General features: G+C 37.6%; 1 protein-coding gene across 3 annotated transcripts in view; it reads left to right on the top strand.

Annotated features, from left to right (window-relative positions):
- Positions 1 to 12171, top strand: part of JAK2 (Janus kinase 2) — an 85741-nt gene extending 73570 nt beyond the window's left edge. For all 3 annotated transcript variants that reach the window (XM_027709699.2, XM_027709700.2, XM_039384516.1), the window contains 4 exons: positions 614 to 786; positions 2026 to 2143; positions 5581 to 5694; positions 7886 to 12171. In XM_027709699.2, coding sequence (XP_027565500.1) covers positions 614 to 786; positions 2026 to 2143; positions 5581 to 5694; positions 7886 to 7993 — 513 coding nt within the window. In that variant the 3' untranslated portion in view covers positions 7994 to 12171. The remainder of the gene's footprint in view (positions 1 to 613; positions 787 to 2025; positions 2144 to 5580; positions 5695 to 7885) is intronic.
- Positions 12172 to 14944: the final 2773 nt, after the last annotated feature.

Here is a 14944-nt window from a genome sequence, read left to right as displayed (position 1 = left end):
CATTGGTAAGAAGGGATCATCAGCAACAAAAAACAACATGGCTGTGGACCAGTGTTTTATTACAGCAGTCCATGGAAATATAACAATAAGCAGAACTCTGTTGGTGGATAATAATCCATACAAAAGAGAAACAAGACACATGTGTGGGAATACAGTCAGAGAATCGTTGTCAAATTCAAGAAATCATAAAGATTCATGGAAGCAATCAGAAAAGTAGACGTACAAAGTGAAAAAAAAGAGTAAATGAAATGGGTAGGTAGGACAGTTTTCTCATGTGCTCTGGACTGTGTAGTTTAGCCCAAGTTTTGTTTTCCTTCTGTATATCACCAGAAAACTGCATTTGGCCACAGAAAGGAGCTGTAACAGCTATCCATCTACAATAAAAAATACTTGGTTCTGGCAGGTGCTCAGTTTATGTCCCTCCAGTTAAGGGAGTCCCTGAGCTTGAAAAATGTAACTTGTCAGGGAAGACAAATGTTCAAGCACGCAGACTTTAATAATGATTAGGTTTTGGTTTTAACTTTGAGGTTAATTTATCCTCTTAGGGAAAGTGCAGCTACGTAATGGTTAAAAGTAACTCTTTTTCTGTTATGTTTGTGACCTCTACACCTAGGGCATGGAGTATCTGGGTACAAAAAGGTACGTTCACCGGGATTTAGCAACAAGAAATATCTTGGTGGAGAATGAGAACAGAGTTAAAATTGGAGATTTTGGATTGACAAAAGTCTTGCCACAAGACAAAGAATACTACAAAGTGAAAGAACCTGGTGAAAGTCCTATATTTTGGTAAGTCTTCTTTTGGTATGTGAAATTATGGCATTTTCAGTTTTTGCCATTTCAGCCAATTGTTTTCCATATTATGGAATTTTTAAGTGCAAACTCCACATCAGTTTCCCAGCATTGTGAAAGTCACATGCATGATGTTTGACTTCATAGAACAACATCTGGGAATTTTCAACATACTAAAAAAACAAACAAACAAACAAAAAACCATCCCAAACAAACTCCTAAAAAATGCCAACATATTTAAAAGAAATAATATCCAATGGGAAAGAGATAAGGGAAATCTAAAAGGGTCTATTCCCCTGGCTGCTTTCAAATTTTTGGACCTTTCAGTTCCCTAAACACTGGTCATTCGTGTCTTCTAACTGAGACCTGTTGGATAAACCGTCTGGTGACCAAGTGGGGTTAAGTCTCCATTTGTAATTAGCAAGAATAAAGTGCTGAGATTTAATATTCAGGTGGATGTCTGTATTTTGGCACTGAGCTTCCAGAGAAGGTTGAAGTTACCCCAAATTACAGCAATGCTCCAACAAACTGCACTTGGCTGAACAGGAAAAGAACTCTTAGTGTAGCCTGTGGGAGACTGAATGATTATGAAATGCAAGTTGGTAGACTGTATTCAGAATGCCAGAAATATGCTCAATCTCTGTTCTATGAAGACATAGAAATACCTTAGAAAATACACTGGCAGATAGCTGTGATAAAAACCATTTTATGTCTTGATAACAAAAGAAAATGCCATTCTGTAAATGTGTTTTTAGTCTATATTTTATTTATGCCTTAGGCACTGTTTATCTAAAGGATAAATGATACAAAATGGCATCTTAGTAGATGTTATTAGAGATGTACAGTGTAATTCCAAAATTACCTGGGACACAGTTCAAGGCTCACTAAATGTGATAAAAGGCTATAGTTGTCTTTTTTTCCAGGTCTTATCACATCAAAATCTTGTTTACTTGTACTATAGATAAGAAAAATATTTACAACTTTGTTGGAAAAATGTCAAACTTGGTTATAGTTATCACTAACTGTGTTTAAGGTGGATTTGGTTTTCAATTTCAATTAACTATTATTAAAGGAATAGTTAGTATATGAAGGTACTGGAAGGAAATGAGAACGTGCTAATATCTATGCATAAAGAACATTTATTCATGAAAAAGAATCAGTCTTGTTAAAACAAATGTTTTCAAAACCAAGAAGACATATTACACAGAGGAATTTTCCTTTTACCATGTGTTGCAGGTATGCTCCAGAATCTCTGACAGAAAGCAAATTTTCTGTGGCCTCAGATGTGTGGAGTTTTGGTGTCGTCTTGTATGAACTCTTCACTTATATTGACAAAAGCAAAAGCCCACCAGCTGTAAGTATATAGTAATAGTTCTCAGAGATTTTTCTTCATTTATTTAAGTTTTCTAGAATATATGGATTGTTCCTATACCTAAATAGGTTAGTATTTACTGATCCTTTTCTGGAGATACTTTAGTGTTTATGAGGCATCCAACGAGAAGCAATAACATGCTGACAGATGTTAGTATCAAGCCATAAGAAGGAAAGGAGATCTGAAAATTACTTGACAGTCTGCAGATCTTATCCATCCTGTAACTTCTAAGTCTTTGATAAAGATTTTAAATATCTTATTATAGGTTGTTCTTTCCGATCCTTCATGGAGGGTTATCCCAGATGCAATCATTTCATTGAAAGATGACATGTATTTTTAATGCTATTCCAAATTTAAGGCTGAGCTAAACAAATCCATATACATTAAATTAATTTAAATAAGATAACTTAAAGGTATCTTGTTATGTTACCAGAACCCAAATTAGTAAGTTAGTGAAGTTCATGAAGGAAAGGGAGTGGCTTTTTGCAGTGTTGACAGGCATTTTAAAGACAAACTTGCAGTGAGTGGAGAAAAATACTACTAACAGTTCTCCAACTGGAAATAAGATTAATGATCTAACATACACCTTCTGCAGGCATAACAAAGGAGAGTAGAGCCTTTTATGTTTACTGAAGCTGACCTCACCCTTGGCCAGAATCTCAGTCCATCCTAGCAAAAGTGGTTTTGAGAGCTGAATAGTGATGATAGGCACTGGCATTGGCTATTTCTGCATTGGCTCAGTGGACATCTTAGTAATTTGATGCAATGAGCTATCAAAGGTATCACGGAAGAGCTCTCAAAACAGGGGCAGCTCTTCTAGCATAATAACATAAACGTTGCAGACACCGAGAGTTCTTCTTCAGAAGGATTATGAAAGGAAAAGTGGTAGAGTAAGTTATGGGTTCAGGTGGACTATGCTTGGAATGAATCACTTCTACATGCGCATTCACCACTTCACCAGGTTGGTTATCCTATGGGTATGTATCAAGAAAAGGTAATTTGTTAAAATTAACCAAAGTGATCTGTTTAACTCTTGGAGTCTTTATAGTAATACATTGTTTTCCCAACTTGGCCATTTGCACATTCAACCAACCATTGTTTCACACTTTCATGTCAAGGGTCATTAAGGAAATTTAGGTAGTATTGGAGGAAAAATAATTCCTTTATGTTGTTCTCATCAATTATTTTCAGTTACTAGTACATCCTCCTTAACTAGATCTCTGGCAATCTCAGTGAGGTTTTAATCTTCTTTTTGGGTTATGTTGATTTTTTGAATAGCAAGATTTATCTAAGGCATTTTTGCAGGCTTTAATTATAGTAATTTTTCTGCCCAGTAGTTACTGATTAGTCCTGCTAACCTTTTTTTGTACATCAATATGATAATATCTGTTTTCTGTTTGGCATTTTTCAAAGCATCAAGATCTTGTTTAAATGTTTCAGGGAACTCATTAGAATCAGCTGTGAGTCTTATTCTTTTAAAACTAGTTAATCATAGAATTGTAGAATGTTAAGGAATGGAAGGGACCTTAAAGATCATCTAGTCCAAACCCACCCTGCTGTGTGCAGGAACACCTCCCATTAGACCAGGTTGATCAAGGCCCTATCCAACCTGGCCTTGAACACTTCCAGGGTTGGGGCATCCACAGCTTCCCTGGGCAACCTGTTCCAGAGTCTTAACACCCTCACAGTAAAGAATTTCTTCCTAATAGCTAACCTAAACCTACCCTCTTTCAATTGTACCCATTGTTCCTTGTCCTATCATGGAAGTTCCTGATGAGCAGTCCCTCTCCAGCTTCCCTGTAGACCCCTTTCAGACACTGGAAGGTTGCTATGAGGTCTCCATGCAACCTTCCCTTCTCCAGGCTGAACAGCCCCAACTTTCTCAGCCTGTCTTCATAGGGGAGGTACTCCAGTCCTCTTATTAACTTCATGGCCCTCCTCTGGACTTGCTTCAACAGTTCCCTTTCCTTCCTATGTTGAGGAAACCAGAACTTTACTCAGTACTGCAGGTGGAGTCTCACAAGAGCAGAGTAGAGGGTCAGAATCACCTCCTTCAACCTCCTTCTGATGCAGCCCAGGATTTCATTGGCTTTCTGGGCTGTGACCGCACACTGCAAACTCATGTTGAGTTTTTCATCAATCATCACCCCCATGTCCTTCTCTGCAGGGCTGCTCTCAATCACTTCTCTACCCAACCTGTAGGTGTTGCCTGGGATTGTCATGACCCAAGTGTAGGACCTTGCACTTTGCTTTGTTGAACTTCACGAGGTTCACACAGGCCCACCTTTCAAGCCTGTCAAGGGCCCTCTGGATGGCATCCCTGCCCTCCAGCGTGTTGACTGAACCACACAGCTTGCTGAGAGTGGACTCGATCCTGCTGTCCATGTCGCCATCAAAGATGTTGAACAGTATCGGCCCAGTACCGAACCCTGAGGGACACCACTCCTCACCAGTCTCCATATGGACAGTGAGCCATTGGCCACAACTCTTTGCATGCAGTCATCCAGCCAGTTCTTTACCCACTGAGTGGTCCATCCATCAAATCCGTGTCTCTCTAATGTAGAGACAAGGGTGTCATGTGGGACAGTGTCAAACACTTTGCATATCCAGGTAGACGATGTCAGTTGCTATGCCGCTCTTCACCAATGCTGTAGGCCTGTCACAGAAGGTCACCAAATTTGTCAGGTGAAAATTTGTTGCTCTTGGTAAAGCCATGTTGGCTGTTACCAATCACCTCCTTGTTTTCCTTGTGCCTTAGCACAGTTTCCAGGAGAATCTGCTCCAAGATCTTGCCTGGCACATACGTGAAACTGACTGGTCTGTAGTTTGCTGGGTCTTCCACTTTCCCATTTTTAAAAACTGGGGTTATATTTCCCTTTTTCCAATCATCGGAATCTTCACCTTAGCAATGTTGTCTGCCAGCTCCCTCATCAGGTCCCACAAACTTGCACACATTCAGGTCTTAGATGGTCTTGAACCTGATCATTTCCTTGGTGGGCATAGGGTCTTCATTTTCCCAGTCCCTGCATTTGCGTTTCTCAACTTGGGGTGGTCTGGGTGGAGCACTTGCCTGTGAGGACTGAGGCATAGAAGTCATTGAGAACCTTAGCCTTCTCTTTGTCTGTCTCTTTGTCATCATCAGATGATCATCAACATTTTAAAAGATTTTTCACTTTTTTCCTTTAAATTGTGTATGTATCATGCTATTTTATTCTATTCTATATTATCATTCTACATTAAAAAAATTAAAATCAGTAGTTATTGATATGTTCTCTGGACTTGTAATTTATAATTTTATCATTGTTGTATACTATTCTAGTTATTTTTACTATTCTTATAAAGCAGTTTCCCTTGATAAGAATATTGCAGCATCTTTTTTCCTTTAAAGATTATATATGACAGTTGGCCTTTTGTTTCAGGAATTCATGCGCATGATTGGCAATGATAAACAAGGGCAGATGATTGTATTTCATTTGATAGAGCTTTTGAAGAATAATGGACGACTACCAAGACCAGATGGATGTCCTGATGAGGTGAAGTATTGTGTTAATATGTTACTATAGTCTGAAAGGTGCTCCATTAGGTTGAGTGCCTGGTAAATACAAGACTTGTTTTTCATTCTGCTGGGACTACTAAAGTATTTATTCAAGCAGAATGGCTGTGCTGTTGTTTTATCTGTTGCATGATAAGTATAACCATATTTATTTTCTGATTCTTTAGCTTGCACTCTGTCAGGAGCCTAGAATGTAGTCTTGCTAAATACATGAAGTGGGGCTATTATGAGTGACTGCTGTACTTGGGTACTCAGGCTTCTATTTCAAAAAGATACATTTATTAAGGCAACAAGATTAGTGTATAGAACTTGTTCCATGTAAGACCCTTTTAAATATTCTCATTCAAAGCTGTGAATTATGGATTCTTTTGAAGTCTGTAACATTTAGGAGTAGTATCTTAACTTCCCCTAAGGTTTTCCACATTTAATTTCAAAATTTAGAGAGCTCCTTATCTTGATTATTTCCATTCTCTTGCTCTTTCCTCCTCAAACATAGGAATAGCCATGTTTATCATGTATATTATTCACTGTTAAGTATTTTCAGTCAAGAGCTGCCTGCAGACAGTAGACACAGTTAAATATGTGAAACAGGGTCCTCAGATTGGCATTCGTGTTCTTTGCAGATACTGAAGTGTATGTGTAAAGCTGTCCTCAGAGCACACAGATTAATTCAGTGTTCTTTTGGTTTTGCTAATACTCCAAATGTTCTAAAAGAATACTTTCATACTACTTCTAAGCCTAGTAGTTCTCTATTCTTCAGTGCATGGTGCACAAAGTCAGCTTCAGTCAAACTGGTAGGGCTGTGTAGGTGAATCAGTAGTGAGAAAAAGGAAGTAAAATAGCTGTGTTTTTTAATGTGTAGCTTCTAGCTGAGATTGATTGCTGCATTCCTTTAAAATCAAGCATTTGACAATAAATCGAGAAATAATTCATTCAGAATTGGCAACAGAGGAGACGTCAGGCTCAAGTGGTTTAACAGAGTGGGGTGCGAGTGGGGCAGGGAAGCCACATGGGTAGAAAAAGTCTATACAGAGAATGAGAAGTCTCTGAAGTAACCTTTCTTGCATTTTATGTATGAGTACAGCAACTGTTGAATTGCAAAGGTTTGGCTTTTTGTAGATAATCTGAATGTCATATGTGTAAGATAATCATTATCTGTTTCACTGAAAGTGACTGACACAGAGGTTTCAATGTCTGACGTTTCTCCAGATATCAAAGAAAGGTGGAAATGTTTCTCTGTCAGAAACCATGCTTGTCCCATTTTGATTCTGAAAGGCCAACCATCACCGATAATAACTCTTCCAGATATCTATAGCTTACAGCAGTTTATCTTGTAGTTTACAACCTGCAAAGACTTGATGCTGAAGCAGCTTGGTCAGTGCAGGTGTTTCAAATTTGCTGAAAAGTAAGCAACAGTTTCTGCCTTCTTTCCTGGTGGTTGTACAGATTGTTCTTAAGCAATGTGTGAAAAATTGCTGAAAGTATGAGAAATTGGTAATAATGATCTAGATTGAATTAAAGAGAAGAGTACAGGTGAAGAGCTTGACAAGTTGTTTGAGAGCAGGTATCAGGTACGTGTTTGAGCAAAGAGAAAACTGTTGCCAAATAATTATTGTAGTGGAAATATCTTCCAAAAATAATTTCAATCGACTTCTACTAGATACATTACAGAAAAGTAACTTTTCTGGCTTATTTCTGATTATGTATGAAGGATAATTAGGAATTTAATGTACAAATGTAGAAAAGTATATGTTAACTTTGCAGGGAAGCTTATTTAGAATTACTACCTTTGTAAATCCTATTTCTGGTCAGACTTATATTTGTCATGTTAAACACTTCTCAGCTTTTAAAAAATAAGAGCGGGCAAGAAGATAAAAATGTAGCAAAATAACATAAATCTCATAAAAGTTTCAAAAACTAGCTGAGTTTTACTAACATAAAAAAAATCTTTTATAAAGGGGCTTTTCCAGAGCCACCTATCCTCACTTCTTGCTGTCACTGGGATCAAGCAGATAAACTGATTTGTACAGCAGGAGTTTAGGCACTCTTTTTCAGCTGTTGCTTGGAAGCATGGAGTTAAGTTGAATATTCTTTGGACCACTTCTATGGACCATATTAACTATATCCACTATGTGTTTACCTACTACCAATTTTCTTTGTTTCTTCTGCAGATTTATGCTATCATGAAAGAATGCTGGAACAATAATGTTGCCCAGCGCCCCACCTTTAGGGATCTTGCTCAGCGAGTGGATCATATAAGGGAAAACATGGGTGGATGAGACAACTGCCCCTCCTTCAGAGGATGTGTTGGAATGCAGAACAAAATGTACCTGGTCTGCTGTGTATAATTGACATATGTGCGCGTCTTATCCTTGCTGGAAGTAAAATCTGTGTGGCAAATATCCTATCTCAATCTGCATGCTGAGGAATCCTGCTGGGTTTTTTTATCAGGATATACTTGTTACTGTGAGAACATGCTGAAATTCTCAACAGGAAGAGAAATTATTTTTCTAAATAAAATATATGGTCATTCAACACCACCATTCTTTGCCTTACTTGGCAATGCAAAAAAGAGGTGACTTATAATGCAGTGAGATTTAGAGATGAAAAGACAGTGTATGTCCTTGTTGAAATGGAGATGCGGAGAAAAGACTTCTAGAAATCCTTCCACACTGAGTATATAGTGACTTGGCATCCTGTTTTGTGTGTTGCACAAGGACTTTTGTTTGTTAATACAGTTTAATGATATTTTCATTGTTGATGCAGAAATGGCTTCTCTGTGTAACAAAACAGAAGTGGTTATGTAACACAGGAACTTCTAATGTGCCTGTCTGAATCAGTTATCAGCCAGCAGTATATCCAAAGAGGTGTGAAGCTGTGTGATGTACTGTAAGTATTTTGAGAGAAAGGGAGCAAATTGTTCATACTTTGGAGAGCCAAAAAATGTACTCATCCACATGAAAATTTTAATTTAAAAATGAAAAAGCAAACATGTTATCTATTTTTTCTTACTCATCTTTTCCTTTGTTGAGTAAGTATTAGATTCTCTTTATAGAATTGAAGATACAGTGATAACATGTAGAAGTGAAGCCATTTTATACAAGGCAGTGTATTCAGTTTGAATAAGAAAAAGCTAAACATACTGCTTTTAAATGCTGCTCTTTTATTCTTTCCGTCTTTGTAATTTTCATGCAGTCATAGGTGTATCTACAAATTGGGAACTTTTAAAGCAGGATTAGAAATCTAGAAAATGCCCTCCATTTCACAATTCCTTACTTTGCTGTTAAGATGATCACCTTATACCTTCCTTCCGGTACAGAAAAAGAATACTTATGGCCCAGTATCTGATACGGCCAGTCACAACCACATCAAGCCTCTTTTGTCATGAAGTGGCCCAAGTTACCTCCTGTTTCTTTCTGTGGTAATACCCAACATGAGACTGTTGGGAAGGAGGAATTACAAGTGCAATTGCTCCACAATCAGGAGAGGGCAAGAACATGATTCCAGTTACTGAGAACTGGAAGGAGATCAGAGCTACCTGAATTCTCTATAATTCAGATTTTGGAATAAGTCTAACAAAAATTTATGGACAAGACAGCGCTTCGGTTTTGCCTTCAGGCATGAAACTTGGGGATAATCTCATATCTCAAAGCAGTAAAATTGCAGGGTTTGTGTATTTTTAGTTCAAATAATCATGTTTGTTTGTTTGTTTTTACATAAGCATTATTGTTTGCAAAGTACAAACCTTGTTCTTCTTGGACTTCTACTGAGAGAAGTTCAGTTAAGGGGATATACAACTTGGCAAACTGACCTGACATCCAGCTTTGTATTTAAAGTCAAGTGTTCATTTTTAAAATTTGTGGCAGTGAATCAGTTAAACAGAGGAGTTATTTTGACTGTGGGGTGTCCTTAAGATTTGTGCTTAACTACATCCGTCTTATCAGAAGTTTAAGAACTTCAACTTTTAAAAATTTTTTTAAATAATCCTTATTTAGTGTAACATAGTGCCAGTATAGCAGTGTTTTGTACCACTATGATGTTTCTCTCCCACAATCACTCCTACAAAATTACAGTTTATAGTACGAGAGAGTTCATTTCATTCATTCGTGGCTAGGCTTTGTGAACGAAGATTTGGGAGAGTGCTAAATAGGGAGAACAGCATCAGCCCTCTTTCTGCCCATTGCATTTAAAAGTATTTCTGTTGGTTTTCTTGCCACCAAGCACTTGCACAAATGATTTTTCAAAATAATTTCAGTCAGTTTTTAAGCTGCGAAGAACTTTGAAGTACTTTGTTCAATTTAATGTGTTTTCTCAATTTCTCTACATTGCTTTGAAGATTTGAAATTTTGTGCAAAAAATGTCTTTGCATTTGTAGTCTCAGTTGTGTGTTCATGTTTTTTGTAACAAAAGGAGATAAAGCTTTAAAGCATTGAAACAGCATTTTAGCTGGATAACATATGCAGGAAATATGTAAAATTTGCAGTGTATGACACTCAGTAGCTAACTGGTTTCCAATATGTAGTAGACTAAGCCTAATTTATGTAAAAATCTCAGGGAAGTTTGTGTAATGCAATGAAGAAATCTTCCAGTCTGCTACTTTTTCAAGTGAATAAAAGGTCTTTTTCTTGTTCTACTACAGTATGACTGATTACATAGTCTATTTGATTGCATAAATGTAGTGTTGAACACCACAATAATTTTTAAGTGTCTTGTGGAATTTTATTTTTTTTTTACTTTGATACTATATCATTTTTAGAGAAAGCCATATCTTTACACTGCAGTATAATTTTGTGCTGTTGGTCAGGAACATATAGTCTTTTGTAACAACCAGAGGCCTGTGCAGAGGGCTTGATCATTTGTGATGAGTGTATGAGTGTTCTTAGCTGGGTGAATAGGACCAAATAGCACTTAGGACTCTAGGGGGCTGTATGGTCATCTGCAGTGTTGATATTGAGATCCCAGAGCAGACCCAATGGTTTTCTCAAAAAGCTGTTGAGGATGTAAATGCAGTGATTTTGCTGAGTTTGCTACTGCCAATGGTGTAACTTTTTAAAAAACAAACAAAACAAAACAAAACAAAACAAAAAACCACAAAAAAACAGTGTATTTTGAAAGCTCTCAGATCTACAGTAGCATTGTTAATGTCATATTTTTATATAGCCTTTGTATTAACAGCCTAAGTTCTTTGTTTTAGAAACTTTATTCAGTTGGCATTGCATTTGTCATACTTTAGTGTAATCATTACGCTACCCAAAATGCAAATGGATGGGCTTTGGGTTTATTGTTGTTGTTGTTTTGGGTTTTGTTTGTTTTGGTTTTTTGTTTTTGTAGAAAAAGTGCTGGTTTATGTATACATGACTGCTCCTACAATGTAGAATTAAAATATTAACTATTGCTTTGCACTTACATTTGAAGTGAAAGAATTTTTTATAAGTGCACAATATATCTTATAGAATCTCTGAAATCAAGTATTGTGTAGTATAATATTGGTTTGTTGTCTATCAGTATAAAGATGTTAAGTTTCAAAATTATTTTAAAAATTTATTCCACACGATATTCCACAAACTTGCAACAGTCATGTAGTAAGCCAGAGGAGGAATGAATTTTCAGAAAACCCACGTTGTTGTCAAGTCCTGGTATTGGTTAAAAGCTTCCATAGTTGAGATAGTTGTTCCTAAATGTGCAGGTGAATTTAACTGTAAAAATATATGTAAAAACTGTGTTTTTTCCCAAAATTAAGTTTTTAATTGTTGCATTTAGTTGAGATGTTGCCTTGAAATGTGTGGGAAAAGATGTTACTGTATGAAATATGAAGAAATGTGACTCTTCTGTAAAGCAAGCTAACTTTTCAGGAATGCAGGATCACAAACACCCAGAGGATAGAGTTCTGAGAGCAAAAGTAGAGGTGTAGAAGATCAAGAAGACTAAAGGAAAAAGGCTGAAGTTCAGCACTGAAGAAGTTTTCTGAAATGTGAAATGCGCAATGAATTATGAAAAACCGATGTCTACTGAAAATGCCATACCATGACAAATATGTGCTAATGTATTTCTAAACTGCGTATTGTCTGCCTTAAGTCTAAAATACTCACAGAGATGTAACCTGACTGAAAAAGTTACAAGAATTACTATACCAAAAGAAACTGCTTAATGTTGTGCCATGCCAGACAACAATTTTGAAAAGGTGTTTGGTTAAGAATTTTTCTTCTGAATTTTTCTTTTTGAATAAGAGTTTTACAATACTTTATATTAAAGTAGAGAAAGTCCCTTGGCAGTGGGGAAGTGGGGGGAGAGAAGGCACCTGCTACTTATGGTTGAACTGCAAACATTTGAGCACATGGTTTACTGAAGAGAACATGAAAGGGATATTTTTTAGAAAACTGTGTATCAATACCTGAAACTTAACTGTGTGTTTCTTTTGAGTTTGGATAGTGAAAATAAAAAAACTAAATACAATGAATGGCACAGGCCTGCCAGCATTTTCTTTTATACAATACCTAAAATTTGTTACTGGTATTTAAGTCCCTGCTGAAGAGAACTAATCTGTTTAAAGAGGTAGAACACAGTATATACAACTTTGTGACCTTCCTAGGATAGCCGTATGAAGTGTTTATCTTTTGGAAGAAACTTAGCTGTACCAAAGTAAAGATGGTATATTGGGTGTTCCCTAAACAATAAGACAGGTGGGGTTTAATTATTTATTTTTTAAAAAATGTTTTCATTAAGCTAATTAATTTGGGATGAAGAAGCACTTCCTTTTGTTCTCAGTATTTAGAGAGATGTGAGTCTGTAAGGCAGAGATGGCTAAGAGAGATTGCCTTTTATGAGGCTACAGTTCTTAAGAGTTTGTTAGAAATTCCAATGTCTTGATTTGCATTACTTTGTCATCTTTCCATATGACTTTCCTGTAACTTTACATGAAAATCACCACCACTTTTCCTTGAACAGAGTTGAATGCTCTTGTTAAATTTTGAGAAATTCAGTGGCAAAATGGAAAATACACACTCAAATACAAGCATGCAGACATATATACTTAATCTCCTCTACTGTAATGGAAGTAATGATTAAACTAATTCAGTTATCCCTTCCCACACATAAAAGGTATCTTGTTCTCAGAGCAAATTGCCTGAAGATTTTATTCTGTGCTCCAAGGGGGTTTTGAAAAGAGTTTGCACGCTTAGTAATTCTTGTTCACAGTTATTGCTGTCGGGTCGATGCCATACACAGATCCCAAGGCACATACAGAGCTTTGGGAGCAAGGCTTAATCACTGTCAGACACAACAGGAGGTGTAAGGGCTGGGGCAGGGTACAGGGGGAGGAATCCCTGCATCTCTTAAGCAGCTGTGTGACAACCAAGCATTTACAAGGGCATTGAGTAGAGGACCTTTCCATGAGGCCTTTACGAGCCCTGGACTCACCTTTTTGGTATGCATCCTTTTATACCATGGCTGTGGTGAAGACTGGTGTACTAGCTAATTCATTTTTTGTAATGCTGTCATTAAAAAAAGATTATTTAATTGAACTAAATTTTAATTGCTAGGAAACATCAGCAAAAACTACAGAAAGTGTATTTGAGCTTCTAACCCAGAACTGCAGGAGTGAGGTTTTATTTAGAACATGAACACAGAGTTTGATGACTGGATAGGTGGAATCGAGCTTCCCTACTTTTTGCATCCGTACTTTTGACTAGAATTCTTTTCTTTGCAGAAGAATTGAATAATAAATGGAAAGCATAATGGTATCCAATATTAAAAGGTCTTTATGAGATGCAACTTCAAATCTGTGAAGATCTCAGTAAAGAACACTTGCACACCATCAAGGCATTGGATATGCTCTTTGTTTCTCAGGTCTAAGCAAGGTTTTATTACTTTGCTGTAAGGTATATAACTCAAGGGCTATAAAGCAGTTGATATGGGCATATCGTGGTCTCTTTACAATAGCTTTTGGGACATCCCATGTTGCAAGGGTCTGGGCAACCAAGCTATTAAAGGAACAATATGATATGGATGAATGATCCTGCCCTAGAGGAGCTTTAGCTCCTGTGTTGGGACTGTTGGGCCCCTGGGGACCTGTGGCTGTGGAGCCTGTCAGTCAGCATCTCCCACCAGTGTGCTTGCTTGGTAAGTGTGCACAGATTTGGAGCAGCCCAACCAGGACTGTGACTGTGCTGGACAAGGTGAAGCCTTGCTTTTTGAGACAGGAAGGGAGCAGAGCACTAGCATACTGTGCTGTGATCCAGCAGGAAGGCATACAGAAGGGGTTATCAAAGTCCAGCAGCACACAGAGGCAGGATGTGCTGAGGTAGATGTGACTGAGGTGGAGCTGCTCCATGTTGGAACTGAGCTGCCACCTAAAAGCCCTACAGTAAGGCAGGTGGGAAGAAGGGGCGTGGTCCCCAGACTGAACTCTGCCAGGGCTGATGATTGGGACTGGTCTGAGACAATTTTATATGGGTGTGTGAGACGAGAGAGTGAGAAGCCTGTCCCATGCTTGCTTTGCTTAATATATTAAATAGCAGTGTCTAATAGTTTGATGCCCCACCCAAACAGCAGCATACTACTCATTTCAGTGACTGTTTCCCATTGCCAACCTCACTCACCAAGCTAAGGGCCACTAAGGCAGAGCCACTGGGTGCCAAGTAGGAAAACAAACACTTCTCTGGCATCAGACTGGGCTTTGCCATCTGAAACAGCCACCAAGCAACGCACTGGTAAAAACACAGAATCATCGAATCATCAGGGTTGGAAGAGACCTTTAAGATAACCAAGTCCAACCAATGCTTTGGGGCAACAACAAAAGCCACAGGAGTGCATAGGCACTGAGAAATAGGAATTTCTATGAAATCAAGATGGCTTTAAAATGAAGATTCAACTAAGAACCAGTTTCAAGGATTTTAAGTTTAGAATGGGAACTCTGTCTTTTTTAAGTACCTCTCCCTTAGGCACCTAGGCAAAACTTTTGGATCTCTCCAAAACACTCATTTAATCCAAATTTGCTTTCTATGCCTGTATTTTGAGATCTTCAAATTGCATGATTGAACAAAGAGGAAGATGTCAAACGTACTCTGCTTGCATAACAAATGATAGAATGGAATATTTAAAATTTTCAGACAATCCTGAGTCTTGAACTAGTGCACCTGATTATACAGACGAGATCTCAACTTGTTTCTTTTTAATAATAGGCGATAAGAATGTAATTATGTCAGATGACTTCAATAAATATACCTGCCACC

Source organism: Pipra filicauda, unplaced genomic scaffold (genome assembly GCF_003945595.2).
Source record: "Pipra filicauda isolate LSUMZ 115617 unplaced genomic scaffold, ASM394559v2 scaffold35_size7292922_pilon, whole genome shotgun sequence".
Classification (NCBI taxonomy): domain Eukaryota; kingdom Metazoa; phylum Chordata; class Aves; order Passeriformes; family Pipridae; genus Pipra; species Pipra filicauda.
The sequence above is the reverse complement of the archived record's forward strand: the minus strand, read 5'-3'. Positions and strand labels throughout refer to the sequence as shown.